Source organism: Trichosurus vulpecula, chromosome 6, assembly GCF_011100635.1.
Source record: "Trichosurus vulpecula isolate mTriVul1 chromosome 6, mTriVul1.pri, whole genome shotgun sequence".
Classification (NCBI taxonomy): Eukaryota; Metazoa; Chordata; class Mammalia; order Diprotodontia; family Phalangeridae; genus Trichosurus; species Trichosurus vulpecula.
The window spans coordinates 283,659,713-283,686,083 of record NC_050578.1 but is presented as its reverse complement, the minus strand read 5'-3'; the positions used below and the strand labels follow the sequence as shown (position 1 = coordinate 283,686,083).

Here is a 26,371-nt window from a genome sequence, read left to right as displayed (position 1 = left end):
GGGGTAAGCCACAGAATGAAAATTGAGACCGGCTCAGTAAAGGCTCAGAAAGCTCTGAATGACAGAACCGCAGGGAGTCCCTGGGGGAGACCAGCAGCCTCATCCTTTAGAATCTTTTCCATTTCCCCATGCGCTGAAGGCGGGGGTTGGACCAAGTCTCCATTAAGGCTCTGCTTGACTGTGAACCCTGGCCCATGAGGCTGACCTTGGGTAGGCGGGCGGGGTCCGAAGCCTGGGAGTTTGAGGAATGTTCTTGTGACCATCAAGCAGTGGCTGATGCCAGCTACTGCAGAGTCCTGGCCTGGACGCTGGGGAGGCTGAGAGACAATCCCTTCCTGGGACTTTGGGAATCTCGTCCGGTGTTCACCGACCAGGGGAAGGCAGCCTCTTCTGAGGGGGTGCAGGTGCCTGGTGCCATTCCTGCCCTGCCCTGCCTGATCAGAGGCCCTGCTGCCTCTCTACCCTGGACCTAGCATGTTTTCCTGGGTCCTGAGACCTGTGGGCTTGAAGAGAACCAAGACCTACATGTGGCTCTGGGTGGGCATGAGGGGCCCCAGGGGGGTGTGAGGGGCCCCTGGCAGGCATGAAGGGCTCTGGGCGAGTGTGAGGGGCCCCGGGTGGGCATGAGGACTCCAGCAAAAGTGTCAGGGATCTGGTCCCTGGTGAACCTGCCTTTAAATCCTGGTCCTTCTGTGACCTCAGGAAAATCCCTCGTCTCTGGGTTCCCATTTTCCTCCACTAGAAAATGAAGGAATTTGGTGGGTTAGACCAGACAATCTTGAAAGTGTCTTACAGCTCTAATATCTGACTCAGGCCCTCATAGGTTCTGCCAATGCAGCGAGAAAGGGAGTTGAATGGGGGGGTGCAGCTTGAGGGGAGAGGAGAGGGAGCTAACAGAAGGAGTAGTGGAGACCCTGCAGGACTGGACTGGGTAACTGGCACTTAGCGAGGCAGTGAGTCTGGCAAGAGGGTTACCTTTTGGTTACCCATCTGGCTGGGGGCAGTGCCAGCCCACAGACTTTGGCTTCTTTCCAAGGAAGTGTTACCCTGGGATGGTTGAGGGCGGGCTGATACATGTTGAGAACCCACCAGACGCCTCTTCTGAAGTGGGAGCTGCGAAGGCTGTATGTGGAAACAGGCTGGGTGGTTGATGCATTTTGAATGCTCCTTTAGAAGGCCTTTGCCAGGATGGGGTCCCCAGCAGAGTCCCCAGTACAAGATGGGCCTGGGGACCCCAAATTACCATTGGCTTTGCAGCCTGAATATGTGGAAGGGGATCCTCCCTGCTGGCTCCTTTCCTGGGGCTTTGGGGAGCCATGTAATGGGCCCTGTACCTACAGACCCTGCAGACAGAGGGAGGAGAATACTGGCTGCCAGGCTCCGAGGGAAGGAGGCACCTCAGACTGCTTTCTGGAATCCCCCGCCCCTTGACTTTGGGGAACCCTGGGATTCACTGTAGTCCCTTTGGGGGTCCATCAGGCTTTGGCCTTCAGGGTTGCTAGGGATGTACCTGCGGGAGGCCAGTGATCCCAAACCCCAGCCACCTGAGGGACATGCCTGCCCACCAGCTCTGCAGGCTCAACTTCTCTCTGTCTCCTCACCACAGGTCGGAGTCTTAACCACGGCCACTATGTCTGCAGCACCTGGGGCAACAACCATTACAAGACCTTTGATGGGGATATCTACCAGTTCCCTGGTCTCTGCGACTACAACTTTGCTTCAGACTGCCGGGACACGTACAAGGAGTTTGCTGTCCATGTCCAGCGAGGCCTGAGTGATGACCACCACCCCCAGATCACCTACATCCTGGTCACAATCAAGGATGTTACCATCTACCTCACCGACCAGCTAGTGGTTGTGGATGGGGCCATGTGAGTCATGGGAGGGGTAGGGTGGAAAAGGGAGTGGAGGCTGCCATCTTGGCATGCTCAGTTCCTGTTGCCCCACCCAATATCCTAGCGAAGAGGGGTCCACCAGCCACACATATCACTGAAAGAGCACCAACAGCTGGTGCCATGCGCAGGAAGACCTGGTCCTAGCTGTGGGGCCATGGACATGGGTTTGAGCTCCTGATTAGTAGGTACTGGAGGCCATTTCATCCAATGCTCTCCCTTTCCAGAGCAGGAGGCCCAGAGAGCGGAGGGATTAGTCCAGGATCTCACAGCTAATACGGGGCAGAACCAGGGTTTGAACCAAAGTATCCAGCTCTTGAATCAGGGCCCTTCTCCCCATACATTGCTATGTGCCAGGCCGGGGGGCTTCAGGAATAAACAGGTCCTAGGTTCTTCAGATGGCAGAGCTAGACAGAGTAACAAATGGAATCTCCAGAAAGAATGGGGAGGAGACTTGACTAAGGTCACACAGCATCAGCGGGTAACTGATCCAGGGCTGTGTGTGCATGCGTGTATGTGTGTGTGTGTGTGTGTGTGTGTGTGTGTGTGTGTGTATGAGAGAGAGAGAGAGAGAGAGAGAGAGAGAGAGAGAGAGAAAGGGAGAGAGAGGGAGAGAGAGGAGAGAGAGGCTGTTCCCATCAATTGTGCTTCCCTCTGCCAGGTCTGAGATGAGGGTCTCAACTGCAACACAAAGTTGGATCCAATGGGCTCCATGCTTCCTCTGGAAATCTCTGCTGTTCCATAGCGTAGGGGTTGGGGGGCTCAGGGATAGATGAGGAAGAGGGGCAGGACTTAAGCTGAGTCCTGGGGCTCCATTCCTGCTCTATGACCTGTACTGGCCTCAGATAAGGCTGTTTGCAAAGGACAAAGAGCTGTGGAATTCACACCCAGGGGTTAGGGTTACCAAGGAAGTGTCCTGTTTAAAGGGACAAAGAAACTGAGGATAGCTCTCCCCTTCTCCTGGGCCAGGGATTGTTTCTACTCCATTGTTCCTAAAACAAAGACTTGAATGTGGACCCGTCGGGCTGGTTGGCTGGAGCGGGAAGATTTCAGTGCCTTGCCTCTCCTCACATCCCACCCCTCGGCACCTGCGCTGCGGTCATGGGATGAGGCTGGGCTCCCTGTCCGGACGGAGGCGGTTAAGGGCACCCATCGTCATGCCCTGGAAGCTGTCAGCCCCAGCTCGCCGTGGCCCCTTTAAATCTCCAGCCACGGGGCATCACTCCTGAGCTGGTAGATGAGTCTGTTAGGTCTCTGTTGGAAAGGTTCAGCCACGTGGTCCTGGGCATCACCCTGCTCCTCTGTGACATAGGGACAATCATACCCACACCGTCTGTCTGCAGGACTGCGCTGAGGAGAATGTGTTGTCAACCTTATGAGGCCGTAGCAATGTCAGCTATTGCTGGTCTTAGGATTGACATGCGCTCATGGAAGGCCTTAGCCTTAGCAGATGGCAATTCCCCGCTCCCCCAGCACGAGACCTGCAGTTCAGGTGTCTGCCACTAGGTGGGGCACGTTGGACCGTAGCTTCATAGACGAGCCAAGGAGACTTTCCCTAGGGAGGGAGAGCTGAAATGTCTCACATCTATACCGCGATTCTCAGTGTTGGAATGCCTTCCATGCAGAGTTCCCTCCCTTGCTCTCCATAGAAGACCTCTGGTGTCCTAGGCAGAGTGGGGATTGGAAGCTCTCCACTTTAGATGAGAAAACTGAGCAGCTACGGACCTCGCCCCAGGTGGCCCAGACTGTGTGCAGGGCTGAGAACAGGGCCTGTGCTCTCCAGAACAAACAGTGTCCTCTAAGGTCGGTCCGTGCCCTAGACGTTCACTCCTGGCAAAAAGCTCCATGCATTCTGATGGAGGAATCAGGGCCCAGGCGATGGGGAGTGTGGCCAGGATGGGCAAAAGAAAGCACTCCTCTCTACCCACAACCCTGCTTCATCTGCCTGTATGCATGAGCTCCAGCTGTCATTAGCAAGGGAGTGGGCACAACAGCTGGGAGCTTGGGTCCAGTCTGAGGCCACAGAGGGTGGAGACCAGCAGCTGAGGCCGTACCCACAGCAGGTAGGGAGCCTGAACAGACCCAAGGGAGCATAGGCATTGGCCCTCTAGCTATCTTACTTCACAGAGGAGAAAACTGAGTTCCAAAGAGGGACAGTAACTTGCCCAAGTTTATGCAGGTGCCTGGAGAGCCAGTGTCCAAGAATAAGTCTTCAGCAAGGACAGGAAGGAGTAGTGGAAGCCTGGCCCCACTGTCCTGGTGGAGTTTCCCTAAGCCCTGGACTTAGTGCTGGGGAGGGAGGGAGAGAAAGAGAGAGAGACAGACAGACAGACAGAGAGAGAGAGAGAGAGAGAGAGAGAGACAGAGAGAGAGAGAGAGAGAGAGACAGAAACAGAGAGAGAGAGACAGAAACAGAGAGAGAGAGACAGAGAGAGAGAGAGAGAGAGAGAGAGAGAGAGACAGAGACAGAGAGACAGAGAGAGAGAGAGAGAGGAAGAGGAAGAGAGGAGAGAGGAGAGAGGTGAGAGAAGCATCAGCCTAAAGGGTTGGGATGGGGAACAGACAGATGCTTTCCAGAGGCCCCCCAAGGGTCTGGGGAGGAGGCTGTGGTGAGTTTGTGGCCCAGGTGTGTGAGATGAGTGGCCAGGGCTGATGACCTGTTGGAGAAGCCCTCCTATCAGCACAATGGGAGAGCAGTATCTTGCCCGTGGTAGTAACTGATTACCCAAACTACCCAGCTGCCCCAGCAGCTGCTCTTCTGCTGATGAAACTCTAAGCTAAGGCTTTAGCAGCTGAGAGCCCAGGCCTCAGACTCTCTCCCCCCAGCCTTCCCTGCCCCTTCTCCCCGCATCTCCTGGGAGCTGCCAGGGGCCTTGGCCAGTTGCTGGAGCTCACAATCTCTGGGAGTTCCTCAGTGAGGCTCAGCCCAGATACAGTGTGATGCTTTCTTGCAGAGTCCACATGCCCTACTACAGCTCTGGGCTCCTCATTGAGAAGGGTGACATCTACACCAAGATTTATGCCCGAGCAAGCTTTGCCCTCATGTGGAACCTCCAGGATTCCCTCATGGTAAATGCACTCTCTTTGGGCACGGTGGCTTCCCTGGCCTCTAGTCTTTTGTGCCCCCTCCCCAGGATACCCAGGGCAAGAAGGAGAGGGGAAGCCTGCTCCAGCAGGATGGGGATGGGGCAGCATGTTGGAAGATGATCCTTTCACTCTCTCTACCTCAGCGGCCCCAGGAGTCCTTGGTGCCCTAGGCCTGTTCCAGCCAGCTCTGTTGCAGGGAGCTGACTGTTTCTCTTTTGTTGGTTGCCAGTCTCAATGCCCCTCTCTTCTTTCTCCTTCTCCTGCTCTTCCTTCTCCTCTGCTCAGCTGGAGCTAGACACCAAGTTCCGCAACCATACCTGTGGCCTGTGTGGGGACTACAACGGCATGCAGACATACTCTGAGTTCAACGATGAGGGTAGGTGGTCTCTTCCCCCATCAGGGAGCTTGGCAGGGGCAGGAGAGGGAGGAGGGGGGTGCCCAGACACACATGGCTCCATGCTCTCCCCTCCAGGGATTACCTTCAGCCCCATTGAATTTGGAAACATGCAGAAGATTAACCAGCCAGATACTGTGTGTGAGGACCCAGAAGAAACAGAGGCCTATGAGTCCTGCTCAGAACATGTAAGAAATTCCTGGCTGAAGAGGCTTGGGGCTGGGCCAGGTGTGGGCAGCCAGGGCTGCCAGAGGGCTGTGGCAGGGGAGCTGATGAGAGAGCAGAGAAATCTGTGGATGAAACACTTTGAAGTTTAGTCTGTGTGATTAACATGCTCTCTATCACTTCCTGAAATCTAGACAATCAATAGAACACCCAGTCAGGTCCTGATCTAGAGCATTTGCCAATTTCTAATCTGTAAATGCTCACATGGAGAATTTAACAATTGGTTCTTGTGAGCTAGGTGGAGATGGCGCCAGCACACTTTGGCAGGTTCCCTTCCTTCTGTCCCTCAGTCTCCCCCCTCCCTTCTTCCCTCCCTCCCTTCCTTCCTTCCTTCCTTCCTCCCTCCCTCCCTCCCTGCCTTCCTTCCTCCCTCCCTCCCTGCCTTCCTGCATTCATCCTCTCCAAAATGTTTAAGGAGGAACATCTGAGAGCTCACGCCCTGATGTGGGTCTAGGTTTGCTGAAAGCTCTGCCACAGCAGGAGGCAGAGAGATTCTGGGGGCAGCTTGAGGACAGAGTGGACTTAGGAGTGCAGTCCTCTCCCTTTTCCCACCAGCGTGCTCTGTGTGAGGATCTCCTGATGTCTGCGGCCTTTGAGGACTGCCAGGCTGTTGTGCCGGTGGAGATGTACATCCAGGCCTGCATGCAGGACCTGTGTCAGTGTGAGAAGAACACCTCGTTCTGCCTGTGCAGTACTGTCTCAGAGTTCTCCCGCCAGTGCTCACATGCTGGAGGCCGACCCAGCACCTGGAGGAATGACACCTTCTGCCGTGAGTGTCCATGGAGGGCCAGGGCTGGGGAGGAGCACCGGCTGAGCAGTCTCTGTTGCCCGGGGTGGGAGAGCTGAGTAGCCATCCATTCTCTGGACAGTGTCTTTTGTGAAGACAGGTGGATTCATTCAGCCCACAACTCCCCTCTGGGTCCCGAAGGGCCCACTTTGGCCAGCTGCACCAGGCAGATGGAAATTGCCAGCAGTAAAGGTGTGGGGATGACAGGTCACTCTACCACATGGCAGCTATCCCAGGTCTGGCTCAGGCACTCTGTGGGCCGTCTGCGCCAGGCAAATGGAAATCACCAGCAGTAAAGGTGTGGGGATGACAGGCCACTCTACCATGTGGCAGCTATCCCGGGTCTAGCTCAGGCACTCTGCGGGCTCTGGGGGTCTCCCCAGCTGAGGGTCCAGCAGTGCCTTTGGTGGCTCAGGGTCAGAGCCTTCCCTTCGTTTCTGCTCCATTGGAGCTTTGCTCCCTTTGCTCTCCTTCAGCCCTGCATGACCAAGGACCAGATCCCTGCCCCCAAGGCAGGGCAGAGAAGCATGCCCATGAGAAGATGCTTTGTAGAGGGTCAAGGGGGAGCCCTGCCCCCTGCTGCTCCCAGAGACACTCCTTGATCCTGGCGTTGCTGCTGCTCCCTAAATATCAAATTCCCTCCTTCCTAGTGGGAAGAATGATGGCTATTCTGCTCTCCCCTTTAACCTTTGTCTCTGGAGGGCAGCTTAGAGCACTGAATGGGGCCTGGAAGGGGAGGGGCCTAGAACTGGCCTAGAGAGAAGCTGATACCTCTGGGGAGAGGGAGGAGAAAGGGACTAGAATGAGCAAATGGGAATTGTATCTCTGACTTCGGCTTCTTTAGAGGGAACATTCCTTGGTCTTCCTTTGTTTATGACTGGGTAAATCTGCAGGGCCATTTCCTTAACCAGTCAGGTTTTCCCGGGGAGGGCCTCAAGTGAGTAATCTGTGGGGCATTTTTGGTGAGTTCCCAGGATGGCAGGGAGGGAAAGGGCACAGGTTTAGTGCTGTCCATGGTCCTTATACCAAGACCCCTGTGAGTGGCCTATCAGTGGGCCAGCCTTGGGTTGAGTTTCCAGGGCTTCAGGAGGACTTGCCAAAAGCCTTGGAGGACCAGCAGAGATTTCTGGGGAAGAGGTGTGGCCTGTGATCTGAGAGCATTTTCCAAGTTTGGGAGATAACAGGCTTATGTGGAGATGATGCCCCTAACTTTGGCCTCCTCAGCATCACCCCAACTGGCTGAGCTGGCCATCTCAGACCAGCCTGGAGCCTCAGGGGAGACCCTGACTTTACATGCCCCAATTCCTGCCTGAGGCTTGTGACCCAATTATGGAGAGCTGTACACCTTTGGCATAGTCCATGCCTAGCTCTTGTGCTTCCTGGGCAGCCTTAGGAGCCTGCCATATTGCGATAGTCCCCAAGAATGTGTCCATTGAGTTTTCCAAACTCATTAGGCCTTGTCTCTGTGCATTCCAGCCAAGACCTGCCCTGGTAACATGGTCTACCTGGAGAGTGGCTCCCCCTGCATGGACACCTGCTCCCACTTGGAGGTCAGCAACCTCTGTGAGGAACACTATATGGATGGCTGCTTCTGCCCTGAAGGTAAGCAGCTTCTAGTGGGTGGGGCCCTAGTAGACAGCCTCAGCTTCTTCTGGCTGGAGGAGGCTGGCATTGAAAACCTGGCTCATGTTTGTTGGAAGCATCCCTTCCAGGACTATCTACAGAGAGCCAGAACCCGAATCCAGAGAACTGGTGGGAGGGACATTAAAGACCCCCCTCCCTCTATCCTTGAGTGTCCACTTGATATAAAGAGAGAAAGAAATGCCTAACCTGTAAACAGCAAGTCCTTAGCCCTTTGCTTCTGGGCACCCGACTTTGCTAATCGTGAACAGTCGGGGAGGAGAGGTGTTCCTTTTGCATTCCAGCCAGGGAACATCAGCACTATTCCCTGAATACTTGTATGCCCAGAGAGCCTGGGCAGTAGAGGTATAGTGTTGGGGGAGGAGCAGTGTGGGACAAAGTCCCAAGAACTGGGATGCCTACCCTGAGGGGCTGGCTCTCTCTCAGCAGCCCTGCAAGGCTCCCCTAAAGCCCCCAGGGGCAGAGCCTCCAGCAGAAGGGCCTCAGATGCTCCCTGCCGGCTGGAGGCTTTGGGCCCAGCTCACCCCTCTTATTCCTTGCCCAGGCACTGTGTATGATGACATCACGGGCAAAGGCTGTATCCAGGTGAGCCAGTGCAGCTGCAAGCTGCATGGACACCTCTATGCCCCCGGGAAGCAGATCAATGGCACCTGTGAGGAGTGGTGAGTACAATGTGCAATGTGGAGCAACTCTTGCCAGGTTTTGTTCACTGGCCTCAGAGGTGAGGGCAGGGGAGCAGAGGCAGTGGGGACCCAAGGGTGTGGGACTGATGGGCTGCTGACTCTCTCTTCTGCTGTCTGTCTATGCAGTATCTGTAATGCTGGCCGGTGGGTGTGTGAGGACCTGTCCTGTCCTGGCACATGTGCTGTAGAAGGTGGAGCCCACATCACCACTTTTGATGGGAAGAAATACACGTTTCATGGAGATTGCTACTACGTTCTGGCCAAGGTACTGAGGAAGCCTCCTGGGCCTGGAGGGTCTTGCAGATGGCTTGAAGGGGTTCTCTGAGCACTCTATCCACGCATGTAGCTGCCCACCATTCAGCTGCACAGACCCGTGGGCACTCACCCTGGGAATACTGAGAGCTGACAGGGTTTGGGCCACCCCCAGAGCCACTGTAGGTCCCAAGGACCCCTCAGAGGGAGTCAGGAGGGATCTGAGACTTTGGGCTCTGAAGTAACAGATAGCACTTTCCTTTCTCAGTCTGTGGTCAGGAGTTTGAGCCACATTTATTCGATCTAACAATGTGACCTAGGTTAAATGAAACAACATATGTAAAGCATTTTGCAAGCCAAACAGTGCTACACAAAACCTACTTGTCACCCTCATTATTATCCATCCATCCATGCATCCATCCATGCATGCATCCATCCATCCATGCATGCATCCATCCATCCATGCATGCATCCATCCATCCATCCATGCATGCATCCATCCATCCATCCATCCATCCATCCATCTATCTGTCCATAGTCTGTCCATACATCTGTCTGTCCATCCATCCATCCATCCATCCATCCGTCCATCCATCCATCCATCCATCCATCCATCCATCCAGTGAAACATTGATGAAGGAGCACTAGTCCTTCACTTTGGACCGCTGGGTCTGAAGCCTTATTAAGCATTGATGGATCCCAGAGTTTAGAGGAAACTTTATTGGCTCTTCTGCTTAAGTACAACAGGGGGCAGCTAGGGGCTGACACAGTGCACAGAGAGCTGGGTCTGGAGAGCTGGAGTGAAGAAGACCTGAGTTCAAATCCAGCCTCAGACACTTACTAGTTGTATGACCTTGGGCAAGTCACTTATTTTCTGTCTGCCTCAGTTCCTTCAACTGAAAAATGGGGATAATAATAGCAGCTATCTCCCAGGGCTGTTGTAATGAGATAATATTTGTCAAAAGCACTCAGCACAGTGCCTGGCACATAGTGGGTCCTGTGTAAATGCACATTGCATCTTCCCTTCCCTTCCCTACAAGAGCTGTCTGGAGGTCAGGTCTGGGGCGTAAGGTCTCCTTTTCCATCGTCCCTCATCTTCCATACCGTGGACACATTGCCTATTTCCGTGCCCTCTGGGTGGTGACCAAAAGTCCAGGGAGAATAATACTTCATTGGCAGAAATAGGAAACTTCCCTTTTGAGTCAGATGCTCCTTTGACTGGAAGGGCTTTCTAGAGGTCAGAAGCCTCCAGGAGCTCCCAATTGTTCTTGTTCCATTCTGAGATTTCTGCTGGGCATCTCTTGTCCACCATAGACTGGCACCAGCCTTCTTTATAAAACTCCTCTCCATGTACACTAGATTCCAGCAGAACAGAAGGACCATTTGCCTCCCAAACATGCCTTGCATTGCCCATCTCTACACCTTTGCTCACGCCATTCCCCCTACCTGTAATGTCTTCCTCTCCCTTCTTCACTTGGTGAATTCTCACCCCACCTCAAGGATTATGTCCTTGGCTCCACACAGAGGACTGTGCTTGCCCCTCTTGATGGCTGGTATTATGGGTCCTTGTGTTTGTGTCTTATGGCCAGGAGCTCGATTAGGACAGGGGCCCATCTCTTGGTGGGTCAGAACCAGCACCTCTTGGGGCACCATGGAGGCCAGAGGGCATGTGTTGGGTTCATCCAGGGGTCCTTATGGAGACCAGCTTTAGCCAGCATCCTCTACTTGCTTCTGCTGTAGGGAGAGAGCAATGACTCCTATGCCCTCCTGGGAGAGCTAGTGCCTTGTGGTTCCACAGACAAGCAGACCTGCTTGAAGACGGTTGTGTTGCTGACTGACAACAAGAAGAATGTGAGTATCCCTCTCTGCCTATGTGTGGCTCCAGCCTGTTCACCTGGCTGGGTTCTCTAGAGTTAGCTCCCAAGGGATGAGGCTGCCAAACCTTGCTCAGCCATTCAGGAACCAGTGCAGGAGCTTTGTGGGGCCCCAGGACATATAGGGAAGATACCTTCTCAGACTTTAGTATAGCAGGCTCTCATTAGATGCTATGTGGCCTATGAAACCTCTGGAGGTGTTTAATTATGGTGACACCCACCCTGGAGGAGGCATGGCTACCAGAGGTTGTGTAATCTAACATATGTTGAGATCTTATGGGATGGGTATGCCCCAGGGTCTATCCTGGGGCTATGTGGCCAGATCTCACATGGCCAGGCTCTCACCTGAACTCAGTATCCAGGCTCAGTACCTGTGTGTCCGTCTGCCTGTGGGCACTGCCGGGTGGTGAGCCATGTCTATGCAGCTCTCTAAATGCCTCAGAGCCAGAGAGCTCAACTCAGTGAAACTTCTCCAGTGCAAGGCTGTCCTCTTTCCATAACTTACCTCCTCAAGCCCCTTCCCTCCTCCAAAACCCTGGCACAGATGGACCTCAAGCAGGTCTGGGACTGGCCACCTCCCACCACCTTCCTCTGGGCTGCCTACGGCCACCTTAGGACTTTCCTGCCTCCTCTATTTTCCTTGCAGATTGTGGCGTTCAAGTCCGATGGCAGTGTGCTCCTGAATGAGTTGGAAGTCCACCTACCGCACATCGCTGGTGAGCATGGCTACCAGGGGCAGGGGTAGAGTCTATATTCCCCCTGCCAAGCAGAGCCCAGAAGCAGAGCAGGCAGCCAGGGCAGGGGAACCCCGTCCTAGTGAGGGAGGGAAGGCTTTTGGGGAATTCTTGAGGACTTGTCTTGGACATCCACAGCATTAGTCTGGAGCTGTCCATACCTCCTGAAGTAGGCATTTCGGGCTGCTGTCCTATACTGATTATATGGTGATGTCCCAGCTGATGCCTGGGGGAGGGAGGGGCAACAACAGCTCTTGGGGAGGGACAGTCAACCCCACTTTGCAGGCAGGGGAGCTGAGTCCAAGGGAGAGAACCCAGCTCATCCAGGCTCCCAAAGGCAGGACTCAGGCCAAGGCTTCCAGTCCAAGGTCAGTGCCTTCCTCCTGGCCCTGGCTTGCCCCCTCTCTGAGAGTGACTCCTGTCTTCCTGTTTTGACTTGCAGCGAGCTTCTCCATCTTCCAGCCTTCCTCCTACCATCTCATCGTGCACACAGCCTATGGCCTCAAGCTGCAGATCCAGCTGGTGCCAGTCATGCAGCTGTTTATGACCATGGACCAGGCTTCCCAGGGCCAAGTTCAAGGTGGGGGCTCGTGGGTGCTTTCCCTGCAGTCTGCTCCAGACCTGGGCCCAAGGGCTTCTCTTCTGGATTGTCCACTACCCATTCGCTTCCTTTCCTTTTTGCTCCAGGTCTTTGTGGGAATTTCAATGGTCTGGAAAGTGATGACTTCAAAACAGCAGGAGGCCTCATTGAGGCCACTGGCTCTGGCTTTGCCAACACTTGGAAGGCCCAGTCCAGCTGCCAAGACACACTAGACTGGCTGGATGACCCTTGCTCTCTCAGTATTGAAAGTGGTAAGGTTGGCTCTGCTTTCCGAGCCCCTGCCTGCCCCTCTTCACATCTGGGTCCTTTATCTCCACCTAGATGCCAAGCCTATGGATACCCACTTGGAGTGGCAAGTGGTCTAGGCGAGGGTGGTTTATCCAGGAGACAGGTGGTGGCCATTCCGAATTAAGCTCTGCAGGTCCATCTGCCTGTGTTTGCTACCCTGACGGCCTCCTTTGGTACATATGGGTAGAGAGGAGCCCAGAGGATGCTCTGCCAAGGCATGCAAGCTGAGTGGCTAGGACCCCGGCCAATAACAGTGCAGTGTGCTTTTTGGGCCACAGACACAGCATGAGGAGGAGCACAGGCTCATTCCATGCCCCTTTCCTTCTCCTGGAGTAGATGGATCTGAAACAGTATCTTCCCTGTTTTCTGCCCCACCCCCAGTATACACTCCCATTCTTACACACTCACACACATTTTCACACTTACATTCACTTTCATGTATACTCTCTCCCTCCCTCCTTCTCTCTCTCCTCTTCCTCCATCTTTCCTCTCCTTCTTCCTTTCCCTCTCCCTCCTCCCATCTATGAGGATGATGAGTGTGCAGTGACAGCAGAATGGGGTCCCTTGAATTCAACTGTCAGGGATCTCTGAGCCAATTTGAGAATGATGATCCCAGGGTGGGATGGTCCCTACACTTGCTGTGTTCTACCTTTTGTCTATCCTTGTGGGGTCTTAGCAGTCATGCTGACCTGGCCACAGAGCTCCTGGTCCATTGTGAGAGCAGAGAGGTCTCTCTGTGGACCTGAGAAACCTGACCACCCCTTCCCTCCACTCCTCTCCTTCCTCCCCAGCCAACTATGCAGAGCATTGGTGCTCACTGCTGAAGAAGACAGAAACTCCCTTTGCCAGGTGCCACTCAGTTGTGGATCCTGTGGACTATTACAAGGTGAGAGCTTTGGGATTCTATCCATGTCGGTTCACTTCAGGCTGCGCCAGACTGGCCTGATCCAATCTAGTACCAAAAACATTGACTGATGCTCATTAGGTGGAAGGCAGGCCTCACAGAGATGGGCTGCCGTTGGGGATGCAGAAGGATATGCTATAGACCTAAGTACTGTAAGGTGGGTGGTTCGAGCCTGAGAGATGTGCACAAACACGGCTCTGGACCCCTCATTTCTCCATCCCTCGTAGTTTTATTAGTACAAGGCCTAGCACAAGGGGATCATAGGAGATTATAGGAGCTGGAAACAAAGGGGAGCACAGGCCTTTATTAAGTACCTACTGTGTGCCATGCACCACATATTATCTGGTTTGATCTTCACAACTACCCTAGGGGGTGGGTGCCGTAATTATCTCCATTTTATAGTTGAAGAAACTGAGGCACTCAGAGGTTAAGTGACTTGCCCAGAGTCATCCAGCTAGGAAGAGTCTGAGGCCAGACTTGAGCTCAGGTCTCCCTGGCTTCGGGTCCAGTCCTCTATCAACCACACCACCCAAGAAGCCACAGGTGCAGAAACTGGGGTTGAGAAAGGTTAACTGGCTCTGGGATCAGTGGAGGAGGGAATCTGGGAAGCTTCAAGGAGGAAGTGGCATTTGAGATGAACCTTGAAGGAAGGGGCAGAAGAACAGGCACAGCACGAGGGGGAGGGAGAGAAACATTCCAGACAAGGCAAAGAATATGGGTAAGAGCTCCCCTCCCTCCATGACGGGCACCCGGAGGAAGAGCTGAACAACAGGAGAGGAGGGGGCGATGGGTTGAATTGATCTCGGGAGCTCCCTGGGGATTGCCTCTCTCTGGAGGAAGGCTGAGGTTGCCGCCTGAGTTGGCGCGTGGTACTCTGTCCAAGGTGCTAGCCTGGGCAGGCGATCTCAGAGAGGCAGGGAAGACTTCCTGTTTGTGGCTGGGTCTGTCCATTCTCTCCAGGGTGTATCGATCCTAGGGGGTTCGGTAGCCTCAGGAAACCCAAGCCTGGTAGGGAGGGAAAAGGGGGGAAAGACTCTTGGTGGTCATTGCAGTTCTTCCTAGCCCATGGCTCTTCTATCCTCCATCTCCCAGGGAGTCCTTAACCCTTGCTTTCCTTGTGATCCTAGAGGTGCAAATACGACACCTGCAACTGTCAGAACAATGAAGACTGCATGTGCGCTGCTCTCTCCTCCTATGCCAGAGCCTGCTCTACCGAAGGGGTCATGCTGTGGGGCTGGAGGGAGCAAGTCTGTAGTAAGTGCTGGGCTCCACCCACCACTGGCTGGGAGGGATGGGGGAGGGGAGAGGACACGCTCCTTCATGGCCACAGCCACTGGCCTGAGGTCCTGGGTGTGGGGTGGGAGAGGGGAACAACACACTTGAGAGCTCTTCAGGAAGCCCAGTGCCATTTACTTTGTGTTGCCTTGTTGGAGCCTGCAAGGATTTTAAAAGATGCCCTAGAAAGCAAATTCACTCAGGTATAGTTAAGGCAGCCTTGCAAATATCATGCCCAAAGTGGAAAAAGCAATGAGGAAGCCTAGCTGAGGTGCTTTTAGCATGGATAAAAAGATGGCAATGAGAGTTAAGCTTCTGTCCTTGGTCAGGTACCTGAGTGTGTGCCCCTGGCCCCAGCACCTTGGCCATGAGCGCCCCCATCCCCAGCATGATGCTCTGTGACAGTGAGGCTTGTGGTGCAGGGAAACAGAGCATGTGGCCCCTGGTGCAAGCCGGGAAGGGTTAGAACTCTGCTCTCCGAGTCTAGCCTCTGTGCGATGAGATGTAGAAGAGGCTGGGAGTATCCTAGCTTGGCCTATTCCCTTGGCAGGTGATGTTTCTGCTAGATTTAGAGATCAGGGAGATGTAGGTGACTGGCTGCTCTGCTTGGCTCAGTCTGGAACCTGGCCATCAACTGCTTTCTGGATTATTCCCTGTTTTTCAAATTTCCTCACCAGACATCACATCTTGCCCCAACTCCCAAATCTTCCTGTACAACCTGACCACATGCCAGCAGACTTGCCGCTCACTCTCGGAGGCAGACAAGCATTGTCTCAAGGGCTTTGCTCCTGTGGATGGCTGTGGCTGTCCTGACAGCACCTACATGGATGAGAAAGGGCGCTGCGTGCCCCTCTCTAAATGCTCCTGCTACCACAAAGGCTTGTACCTGGAAGCAGGAGAAGTGGTCCTGAAGCAGGATGAGCGCTGGTGGGTGCCCTGCTGGGCTCTGGGTGGGAGGGAGGTTGGAGGGGGCTCTGTTTGGAGGGAAAACAAAGGAGAAGGCAATCAGAGAGGTTCCCCTGGGGCAGCCATTTGGACAGAGCTTTGACTGTTTGGGGGGAGAACGCAGGGGAAGTAAGAGCCCCTTTCCATTGGCTCTACTTTGCCCCAGCAGAGCTTGGTATAGAGCTGTGAGGCCCACTGTGGCATAGTTTTGTAACCAGGAAGTAGAAGAGCAGGACTCCAGCCTGGCTCAGCAGATTCCTTTCTGCCATTGCCTCTGGGTGCTGGGGTGGAGACAGAGACAGATCCAGGGGCCACTGCTGGGGATGCTTCTGTCCCCAGTTTGGGAGGAGCTGAGACACTGGCTGTCTCCTCTCTGCCACTGGGCTGGGGGTGCAGAATGAAGGGCTGCTGCTCTTATCATGGTCCCCTTTTCTTCCCAGTGTCTGTCGGAATGGGAGGCTGAATTGCATTCAAGTGAAGCTTATTGGTCAGAGTAAGTAAGCCTCAACTTGGGGAAGTTATTGATGGGGCTCCCCTGGCTGCTCATGCTCCCCCTTCTCTCTAGGACCTTCGGGGCTATCCTCCCTCATGCCGACTTGTCCATACTACCCACTTCTCTGGCTCTCCCTCTCCTCCATTCTGGACCTTGGGGGCCATCCTTCTCATGCCTGTGTGCTCTCATGCCCACTTGTCTACATCCCCCACTTCTCTGGCTCTCCCTCCCCTACTCTATGTGCCCTCTCATTCCCAAGGCCTAAAGGTCTGGCTCCATCTGATAAGTGCTCTCCCCATGACAGGCTGTACTTCCCCCAAGATCCATGTGGACTGTGACAATCTCACAGCCTTGACCACCCAGACGCCTCACCCCATCAGCTGCCAGAGCCTGAGGAGTGGCTATGTGAGTCAGGAGAGGACACTCTGCTGGGCCTTCTTAGTAGAGCAGGCCTGGCCTCCTTTGGTAACCCTGGCCTTTTCCTTCCTGGCTGGGCTTTTCTCACTCCTTGACTCCAGTTCTTGTCCATTCTTGCTGGTCTTGGTGGAGGCCCAAGGCCCAGACAGGGGGTAGGAGGGTAGGGGGCAACTTCTGCCAATAGTCCTGGGCTCCTACTAGCCTCAGTTTTGACATCTGGGACGTGGGGCTGATGAAGATCTCAAGCTTCCCCCAGGGAAGTTACACAGGGTGCCCCACATGCCTCCCCACCCCATGGTGGAGTGCTCCTTAGTTTAGCTCCACTTATCTTCCTGCAGAGGCAACTCTTATCCACCCGTCCTCCTGAGAGGTGCCTTGGTTCTGTACAGTTCAAGCAGCCTGTGGGCCTGAGGGCTGAGGGAGCTTGGGCCAGGCAAGGATGAGAAGGGCTATAGTGATGCTCATTAGGCCCAAGCCTCTGCCTAGAAGCTGGGTGCTTTGTGGGGGTGCTCTTGCAGGAGATGCCCTCTCCTGGGGACAGCATGGTAGCTTTCCTGAAGGGGACTGTAATTCAGGATCCCTTTGCCTATCCCTTAGTACCAAACTGAATGTGTCAGTGGCTGCATGTGCCCCCCTGGGCTAATTGACGATGGCCGGGATGGCTGTGTTGTGGAGGAAGAGTGCCCGTGTGTCCACAACAGAGTGCTCTATTCACCTGGACAAAACATCACTGTGGACTGCAATACGTGGTGAGAGAGGGTGCCTGGGTGCCCTGATTTTGTGACCCTGTTCACAGCAGGGGAGCATGCCTGAGTCAGGGCCCTCCCACTGGAAGCATAGAGGAGCTCCCCACCTCCTGCTTCAGCTCCCTCTGCCTCTCCTGCCTCCCCCTCTGACTGGGCTGGGATCCAGCCTCATCTCCTCACTGCCTTTCCCCAGTGAGCTCAGTTGACTAGTATTAGCCAAGCCTGTGGAACAAGGCAGTGATGCCCCTAACCAGGCACTTCCAGGCCTTTGCCCTCCTGGCCTCTGGTGGAGAGGGCCTGGAAGGTGAGATGGTGAATGCTTTCATGCCTGGCCTGCCCACAGCCTGGCACACGGGCTTCCTGTAAAGCCAGAGGAGCGGGAGCTTGAAACCCAACTCTGCTGATTGCTGACTGTGTGACCTTGTACAAGGCCTCAGTTTCCCCCTCCCTAAGATGGAAACAGTTCCAGCTGCAGTCCTGACCTCAGAGGGCTCTCATATAGATCTTGGGATGCCCTAGAAGCGGGGGCTCCTGGCTGAGGCCAAAGGCTGCATGTCTCCCCAGCTGGGAGAAGCCATGGCCTTCCTCCAAGCTGACACATGGCCTGGCTCCCTAGACTCCTGAAGCCTCTTCTCTCTCCCCAGCACATGCCAGAGAGGGAGCTGGGTATGCACCAAGTCTGTGTGCCACGGCACATGCTCCATCTACGGAAGCGGCCACTACATCACCTTTGACGGAAAGTACTATGACTTTGATGGACACTGCTCCTACGTGGCAGCCCAGGTGAGGCTGGGAAGCAGGACCAGTTCCCTGGCCCAGCCGGGTGGGGCCTCTTTAGCCCCACCCAAGCCAGGTCAACAAGCATCCACGAAGCACCTACTGTGCGTGTGGTAAGGGTGGGGACACAAAGAAACATGAGAGGCTATCCCTCGGCCCCCAAGGAGCACAGCCTTCGGCTTCAGGCATGCTTTGGCCAGCTGGCAGTGCCCATGTTCCTTCCCCTGCCCAGCTGTGTGCCTCATCTGCCCCAGCACATCAGGGAGGATGCTGCTTCCACCCTCCCTCACTCCTGACTTCCTCCCTCTCTAGGACTACTGCGGCCAGGACTCTCAGGGCTCCTTCAGCATCATCACAGAAAATGTGCCCTGTGGAACCACGGGCGTGACCTGTTCCAAAGCCATTAAGATCTTCCTGGGAGTAAGGACTAAAGTCCTGGGGTTCTGACATGGAAGCAAGACAAGGGCCCTTTCGGCGTGTGTGTGTGTGTGTGTGTGTGTGTGTGTGTGTGTGTGTGTGTGGTGTGTGTGTGTGTATGTGTGTATGTATGTGTGTGTGGCGCTCTGTCCACCAGGGGGCGATGAGGGGCAGGGAGAAGGACAGCACCAGCTGAGACCAGTTACTGAAGTCCCTCTCCTTGGTACCCGCCAGAGAACGGAGCTGAAGCTGGAGGAGAAGCGCCGCTGGGTGATTTACCGGGATGTCGGGGAGCACGTGTCTTACACCACCCGCGAGGTGGGCCAGTACCTGCTCATTGAGGCCAGCAATGGCGTCATCGTTATCTGGGACAAGAGGACAACTGTCTTCATCAAGCTCGCCCCGACCTTTAAGGTGAGAGTCTCAGCGTACTGAGGTTCTGAGAGGCCAAAGGCCCGCCCAGAGTCACAGTTAATGTCTGAGGTAGAATTTGAACCCAGGACTTTCTGAGTCCAAGTTCAGCGACATATTCATCCTGCCATGTTTCTTGAGAATTTCACTTTACCCTCTCACCACTTGCCCCGGTCCTAGCTCAGGAATTAGAGGTGGGGGGCCCTCAACCACCATTAAGTACTCCCCATTTACAGAGGAGCACATCAAGACCTGAAGAAGGAGGTAACTTGGCCAAGGCCATATAGGAAGTGAGCAGCAGAGGTGACATTTGAAGCCAGGCCATCTGTGGGCACCCCTTTAACCTTGGCACGTCATCCTGGCAGAGGGCTAATCCCAGAGACATGTCCCATCTCATGGTGTCCAATCAGGGGAGCCCTGCTGCTTGGCCCCACCAAGATGAAAGGAGACTTCAGAACTGTAGTGGGCAGGGTGCATATGTTGGGGGGAATTGGGGAAGGAAGAATCTTCCTCCTGAGAAGAGGCCCCAGTGTGGGGCAATGGGTCCCAAGGTGACCCTGACCTCTCTGCCGTCATGGACTAACCCTGCCGCAAAATGAGAGCCCAGCTTTCCCAAGCCAGCTTGGGGCATGGCGCAGGGGAGGGAGGGGCCTGGAGAGGGAATGCCCACTTGAGGAGCAGGAGGTGAGGGGGGTTGTGGGTCTGGCCATGTGGCTGCCCAGGTAAGAAGACTGCTGAGATGTGCTAAATAGAGGCTGGAACCATGAGAGGGTCCGAATTCCTCCCCTGCCCTCCCCTCCACTTCCATCCTAGCTTCTGACACATGAACACACATGTGTACACACACACACACACACACACACACACATGCATGTGCATACTCCTGAGGTGACCCCTGATTTCCTTCTTAGGGTACTGTGTGTGGCCTATGTGGCAACTTTGATGACCGCTCCAACAATGACTTCACCACGAGGGATCACATGATTGTCACCAGCGCTCTGGACTTTGGGAACAGCTGGAAGGAGGCCCACAGCTGCTCAGATGTGGATGAGACCTTTGAACCATGCACTGTGAACCCTCATCGTGAATCCTGGGCAGAGAAACAGTGCAGCATTCTGAAGGGCCCAGTGTTCAGTGTGTGTCACAGCAAGGTTGGTGGGACAGTCCTGGGCGGAGACAGAAAGGATGGGAGGCACAGGCTGCTGCCCCACTTCCTGGGCAGGGATAATGAAGGAAATTCATCAACGCAGATGGCCAAGGGAGACATGGCTGGACAGCTGGCCCACAACCTCTCTACCCTGGGTATGGACTAGCCTCCCTGGGCCTAGTTAGAGAGACTGAGGGAGTCCAGGAAGTCATCACAGTTACCACATGTCCTGGTGGGTAGTTACCATGCCTGGAGATCCTTGTGTTTCCCTCTGCCCAGGACACCACAGGCAGACCTCTAGTGCTGAATTTATGAATGAATGGATGGTTGGATAGATGGTCACCCTGATGTGATCTTGGGGGCTATGCTTGACCTGCCCTCAGACAAGAGAAGATGAGCAATATTCGAGTCAGAGAAATGTTACTGCCAGCCCCCTTTGGTAGTTCTGCTGGCTGCCAAGACTTTGGGGGTCATCTGGAGGTGGCATCCCATCCTTTCAAGTCAAGGAAAAACAACTCTGCTCTTTCCTTCAAGCTTACCAGTTCTCTCTCTCTCTCTCAGACAGAGAAAGAAACAGAGGAGGGAGAGAGAGAGAGACGGAGAAACAGAGACAGAAAGAGACAGAGAGTGGGGGGAGGGAGGGGAGAGGGGCGAGGGGAAAGGCAGAGAGAGGGGAGGGGGTGAGCAACAGATAAGTCTGATGAAAGTTGGAATCTGAGTAAGTGGAATAGATCAGAATGAGGCTTGGGCCAGTCAGATGCCAGGACTCCTGGGCATCTAGGGAGGGAAGCCTGCATCTTGGGGCTTCTTGGATCTGGAGGGATAAGTAGGTGTGTTTCACTGACAGGTGGACCCCACTCCTTTCTACGATGCCTGTGTCCATGACTCCTGCTCCTGCGACACAGGGGGTGACTGTGAATGCTTCTGCTCTGCTGTGGCCTCCTATGCCCAGGAGTGCACCAAGGAGGGGGCTTGTGTCTTTTGGAGGAGCCCTGACCTGTGCCGTAAGTGCTGGTTTCCGTGGAGCGAGGACCTCTCCTCCCCAGGAAGGGAGGGGGAAGAGCTGCTTTGCCATGGTCAGGGGCAGACTTTGGCTGTTCCCTTCGCTGTGAGGCCCTCTCTGGGTTTTTGAGTGTAAGGAACAAGGATGTTCACCCCTAGAGGCAGGTGGAATGGGGGCAGAGTATGGCTGCTTCTGCCTTCTTTGGGGTCCAGGGCAGAGTCACTTCCTTTCTTAAGGCTCACACAGTTTGGTGACCAGCTCCTCTCTCCCTCCATTCCCTCCCAGCGATATTCTGTGACTACTACAACCCTCCCCATGAGTGTGAATGGCACTATGAACCCTGTGGGAACCGAAGCTTTGAAACCTGCCGAACCATTAACAACATCCATTCCAACATTTCTGTGTCCTACCTGGAAGGTAGAGTCCCCTCCTCCCCACCCTGAGGATCTTGTGGGGGATGAGGCCTGGATTCTGGGACTGGAGAGGGCTGCCAACCCAAACGCCGGGTTCAATCCCCTTCTCACCACCTGGGATGGTGATTGCTGAAGGGGCATTCCCCAGTCCCCTCCTCAGCCTGTGTTGGGAGGGTAGAAAGCCAAGGTAGAATTCTCAGTAAGAGTAAGACCATAGGCTGAACGGATGGGTGAATGGATGGATGGGTGAATGGATGGATGGGTAGATGGGTGGATAGGTGGATGGATGGATGGGTGGATAGGTGGATGGATGGATGGATGGATGGATGGGCTACCTGAGAAGAGGCTCCTCCTGGCCCCATAGCACCAGCAGCTAAGTTGAGGAATGAAAAGCAATGCCATGAGACAATGGAAGGTGCTGAGAGTTGTCTGGATTTCTGAGCAGCCCCAGGCAGCTGCTCTGGAATCAGAGATGCTCCATCTCTTCCTCCCCAGACCTGGCTGTAGGAGAGAGAGCCCCTTTGTATCCCTGGGGGCAATGTCTATCATCACCATGTCTTGGGAGGATGGCAGCTTGGAATAGTGACCAGAACATGCATGCAGGGTGGCCCTTGGCCAGTGCTTTTTTAGGAATGGGGATGAGGGGCTTCAGAGGAGGATCAGAGAAGGACTTTCCCCTTCTTTTACTGTCTGAGCCACAACCCGGCTCCTTCTGCCCTCTGTCATCCACAGGCTGCTATCCCAGGTGCCCTCCACAAAGGCCCATCTTTGATGAAGACAAGAAGAAGTGTGTGCGTGCCGACGAGTGTGGCTGCTATGTGAATGATGAGCATTATGAAGTCGATGAAAAGGTCCCCACAGGGAATGTCTGCCTGTCTTGGTGAGGAAGCTGCCTGGAGCTGCTGGGCCTATTTGCCTCAGTCCCTTCTTTGAGGCCCTTCCTGGGAGAGAAGTCAGCCTCCCCCTGCACTCTATCTCCCTTGTCACTTTTCCCACTTTGTCCCCTGCTGCTTCCTGGACCCTGAGACAGGGACTTCCCAGGGGAGAGGGACAGAAGCTTCTAGTTTTCTTGGCCCCTTTTTGCTAAACTTGCTTCCCCATGTAGAGTACTGGAGGTGGGGCAGCAAGGGAGAGGCCATTAACCAAAGCTCTGGAAGGGCAGTAGAGGGGGCCTGGAAGAAGAAGAGGCCCATCCAGCCATGTAACCTCAGTCACAGTCATTTCATCATTTCACTCCATTCCAATCAACATTTATTAAGCACCTACCATGTAACAGGCACTGTGCTAAGCACTGGGGATATAGTTAATAAAAAGAAAGACAGTCCTTATCCTCCAAGAGATTACACTCTAGTAAAGGGAGGCAGGAAAGCCAGGAGTTGGGGTGGATGGATGACACCAGGGAGGATCCATCGTGGGGCACCTTGTCCCACAGAGTTGAAACCAGCAGGTGTTAAGTGGAGATTGAGAACAGTGGGGTGAGGACTCTATGTGTATGGTCTGAGACCAAGGCTCAACAGCCTTTTCCTGGTCGTATGCCTAGATGCAAACGCCTAGTTTGGCTTTAGCCATTTCCATGTAGACCTGGGAGGCCTCCTCATATCCCACCAATTAAAGAGCCACTTGCCAAAACCTTCTGGAGGTGGGGCCCAAAGTTTACCAAAGTTGTTTATTATTATTAGGGTATGTCACCACATTATATTTCATATTGCTATATTATATAATATATAAAAATTTATTATTAAAGTTATTAACACTGTAGTGTGAATTAAACCAAGCAAGTCCTCAGATTGATGGGGTGCGTAGAGAAGGGGAATGTTGGAACTGGGCACTTGAGGGAGGGCAGAGCTGGGTAGAGGGTGGCTATGGATAACCAGAGGAAAAAATGAGTGTGTTGGGCAGGAATGGAAAGAGGGTGCCAGGAAGTGGCTGAGGCACGAGACGGGAGGTGAGAAAGCCAGCCGCAGTGTGGGGAAACCTTTACCACCCCGCCATGTGGCTCCAGCTTGGCCTGGTGCTGGGGGAATCTCGGCCTTCTGGGATTAATCCCAGGAAGCTGGCAGACTTGGGGCCCGAGCTCGAGCTCTCTGAATTCTTTTGCTTTCTTTACAGTGATTGCACATCATCTTCCCAGGTCTCATGTAAGGAGGTGATAGGTAATGTGCTTTTCCTTCTTTCCATGTGGACTTTACTGACCATAGGATGGATGGGTGGGTGGATGGGTGGATAGGTGGATGGATGGATGGATGGATGGGCTACCTGAGAAGAGGCTCCTCCTGGCCTCATAGCACCAGCAGCTAAGTTGAGGAATGAAAAGCAATGCCATGAGATGATGGAAGGTGCTGAGAGTTGCCTGGGTTTCTGAGCAGCCCCAGGCAGCTGCTCTGGGATCAGAGATGCTCCATCTCTTCCTCCCCAGAGCTGGATTTTGAGCCAGAGGGCGTGGGCTCAGTCCTGGCCTGGCCACTGAGACTCTCTGCGTGGACCTCGATGTGCTTCAGTGCATCAAGGGGACTGGCCCTGGAGGCCCTGTCCTCCTCTGGAGCCTATGAATCTCCAGCCTCAGGATTCTTCATTTTGATGGCCCCCAGGCTATTCCTGCCCAGTGTTCTCCTCCAGTCCCATTGCCATCCTGAAGCATCTCTCAGGGTCTTGGTTCTTTTTCTGCTCTCAGGATTATGTAGATCTGTGGTTTGCAGGCCCCCAGGTCTACACAGTTGGGGGGGCGGTGAGGAGAGAAGGAGAGACTTTTCTGTACTGGAAGAATTTGATGTGAGGGCTTCTGGTTTTGCCAACACATGATTGAAGACTGTCCTGTGGGTAGTGCCCTCTCAGTCAGTCCCTTTCTTGCTTTTTGCTCCTCTCAGGGGCCGTCATTAACCGGACTCAGAATGGGTATATCTGCTTTTGGGAGCTATGTGGTCCCAACGGCACAGTGATCCCGCATTTTAACGTCTGTGCTCCGACCTCACCTCCTACTGTCTTGACTGTGTCAACCACCTCAGTGACCACCACCTCTCCCACCACAACTCTGCCTACCATCTCCACCACCACCACTACCACCAGCACAGGTACAGTCCCCATCACCTGCCACCTAGTGAATGGGGCAGCGGTTCTCTGAGGGCAGAGCTGTGCCCAGTGACTTCAAGCGGCAGAGAAGGACCTGGGCTGAGCCTTGGAGGAGGTTGGGGTGGGGGAAGGTCTGGGAATCTCCACATCCTGAGCCTAGTGTCAGTGAGCCCTCTGGTCTCCAGGCTCTCCAGCTGAGATACCACTGCTCAGGGCTCCAGACACCCTCCTCTCAGAGAGGGCCTTTGATGGGAGCAGCTTTGGGCAGTCCCCGTGAATGGTCCAGGAAGTGGAGAGCTCCAGGAGAGCCAGAGGGGTGGGCCTCTCTCTGTGAAAGCTGAAGGGCCACACAACGGCTTGGGTTTTGGTCTCTCCCACTGCCTAAGTCCCCTAAGAGGAGAGAGGGGATGGCCTGGGCCCATTGGGGAGTTCACAAACCTGTGTGACACAATTTTATATCTTTTCCTTTTTATGTTTTTGGATGCAGTTTCTCCTCCATCTACTACTCCAAGTAAGTCATGTTCAGGATAGCTTTTGATGAGAGATAACATGCAAGGAAGGGAGAAGGTAGCTGGCAATCCCCACTGCCTCCCATTGAGAGCAGAATCTCCCTATACCCGGGACTTAGGGGCCACAACTAATTCCTGCCTTAGAGGCAAACCAGGTGATGCTGGGGCTGTGGGTGTGCCAGGACAGACTTGGCTCCATGACATAGAAGCTGGTTTTAATGGAATCCTTAAGTGGGAGTTTTGGAATGGACTTCAGTTTCCCCGTTCGTCGGATGAAAGGCTTCCACTAGATGACCTCTGTGTCCTGGGAGTCTGACCAATTGCAGTCTGGGAAGGAGGCTCATTTTACTATGGTGTGGCAAAGGCCTTGAAGTAGATGAAGGGCACTAGCTCCCCCCCACACCCGCCTTGTCGTCTCTTCCCTTCCCCCATCCCCAGCCAGGTACAAATATTGAACACTGACTTATATTTTCCTTCCTAGAAATTTGCTGTTTTTGGTCTGACTGGATTAATGAGGATCATCCCACTACTGGCAGTAATGGTGGTGACTGGGAGAGGTTTGATGGGGTGTGCAGTGCCCCTGAAGACATTGAGTGCAGGTCAGCTGAGGAACCCCATCTCAGCTGCGACAAGCTTGGCCAGAAGGTGCAGTGTGACACGTCTTTTGGACTCATTTGCAAAAATGAAGACCAGTTTGAAAATGGACCATTTGGCCTTTGTTACGACTATGAAATTCGGGTCAGGTGTTGTCTGCCCATGGATCACTGCCCAGAATCACCTCCAAGTACCACGACAACACCAGGCCCAACAACTACAGTGACAACAGTCACTCCTACAACCAAATCAATGCCTGGGACACATACTCCTCCAGCTCCAACCACTGTCCCAACTATTTCATCAACTACCACCACTGAGACTCCAATCACCACCATCACCACTACTGTCGCAAAAAGCACCACTCCAACCACCACCGTCACCATCACAAAGACCCCAACTGCTCCAACCACTGCTGAGACTCCAATCACCACCATCACAACCACAGAGACCCCCACTGCTCCAACCACCACCACCATCGAAAGTACCACCGCTAGACCATGTCCGTCTGAGCCTGTCTGTGAGTGGACTGATTGGGTGGATTCAGGGAAACCAGACTTTGATACACCAGGCGGTGGTGACTTTGAACTGGTTGAAGACATTTGCGAAGGTGGCTGGGCAGCCAACATCACATGCAGAGCCCCAATGTATCCAGACCAGCCAATCGAAGCACTGGGACAAGTTGTATTGTGTAATCGCTCAGTGGGACTGGTATGTAAAAATGAAGATCAGAAGCCAGGAGTGATCCCTATGGCTTACTGTCTCAATTACGAAGTCAAGGTTGATTGCTGCATCT

At 54.1% G+C, this 26,371-nt stretch overlaps 1 protein-coding gene across 1 annotated transcript in view; it reads left to right on the top strand.

Moving 5' to 3' along the window:
* The first annotated feature begins 1,188 nt into the window (after positions 1-1,188).
* MUC2 (mucin 2, oligomeric mucus/gel-forming) overlaps positions 1,189-26,371 on the top strand; it is a 33,919-nt gene continuing 8,736 nt past the window's right edge. The window contains exons 1-29 of the mRNA XM_036765330.1: positions 1,189-1,318; positions 1,607-1,871; positions 4,847-4,961; positions 5,265-5,355; positions 5,452-5,561; positions 6,154-6,367; positions 7,862-7,987; positions 8,571-8,688; positions 8,836-8,974; positions 10,702-10,812; positions 11,482-11,551; positions 12,012-12,149; positions 12,257-12,418; positions 13,250-13,344; positions 14,490-14,622; positions 15,315-15,564; positions 16,023-16,075; positions 16,380-16,480; positions 17,090-17,241; positions 17,883-18,021; positions 18,328-18,435; positions 18,667-18,846; positions 19,755-19,994; positions 20,838-20,994; positions 21,279-21,410; positions 22,139-22,286; positions 23,516-23,559; positions 24,271-24,474; positions 25,463-26,365. Coding sequence (XP_036621225.1) covers positions 1,189-1,318; positions 1,607-1,871; positions 4,847-4,961; positions 5,265-5,355; positions 5,452-5,561; positions 6,154-6,367; positions 7,862-7,987; positions 8,571-8,688; positions 8,836-8,974; positions 10,702-10,812; positions 11,482-11,551; positions 12,012-12,149; positions 12,257-12,418; positions 13,250-13,344; positions 14,490-14,622; positions 15,315-15,564; positions 16,023-16,075; positions 16,380-16,480; positions 17,090-17,241; positions 17,883-18,021; positions 18,328-18,435; positions 18,667-18,846; positions 19,755-19,994; positions 20,838-20,994; positions 21,279-21,410; positions 22,139-22,286; positions 23,516-23,559; positions 24,271-24,474; positions 25,463-26,365 — 4,828 coding nt within the window. The remainder of the gene's footprint in view (positions 1,319-1,606; positions 1,872-4,846; positions 4,962-5,264; positions 5,356-5,451; positions 5,562-6,153; positions 6,368-7,861; positions 7,988-8,570; positions 8,689-8,835; positions 8,975-10,701; positions 10,813-11,481; positions 11,552-12,011; positions 12,150-12,256; positions 12,419-13,249; positions 13,345-14,489; positions 14,623-15,314; positions 15,565-16,022; positions 16,076-16,379; positions 16,481-17,089; positions 17,242-17,882; positions 18,022-18,327; positions 18,436-18,666; positions 18,847-19,754; positions 19,995-20,837; positions 20,995-21,278; positions 21,411-22,138; positions 22,287-23,515; positions 23,560-24,270; positions 24,475-25,462; positions 26,366-26,371) is intronic.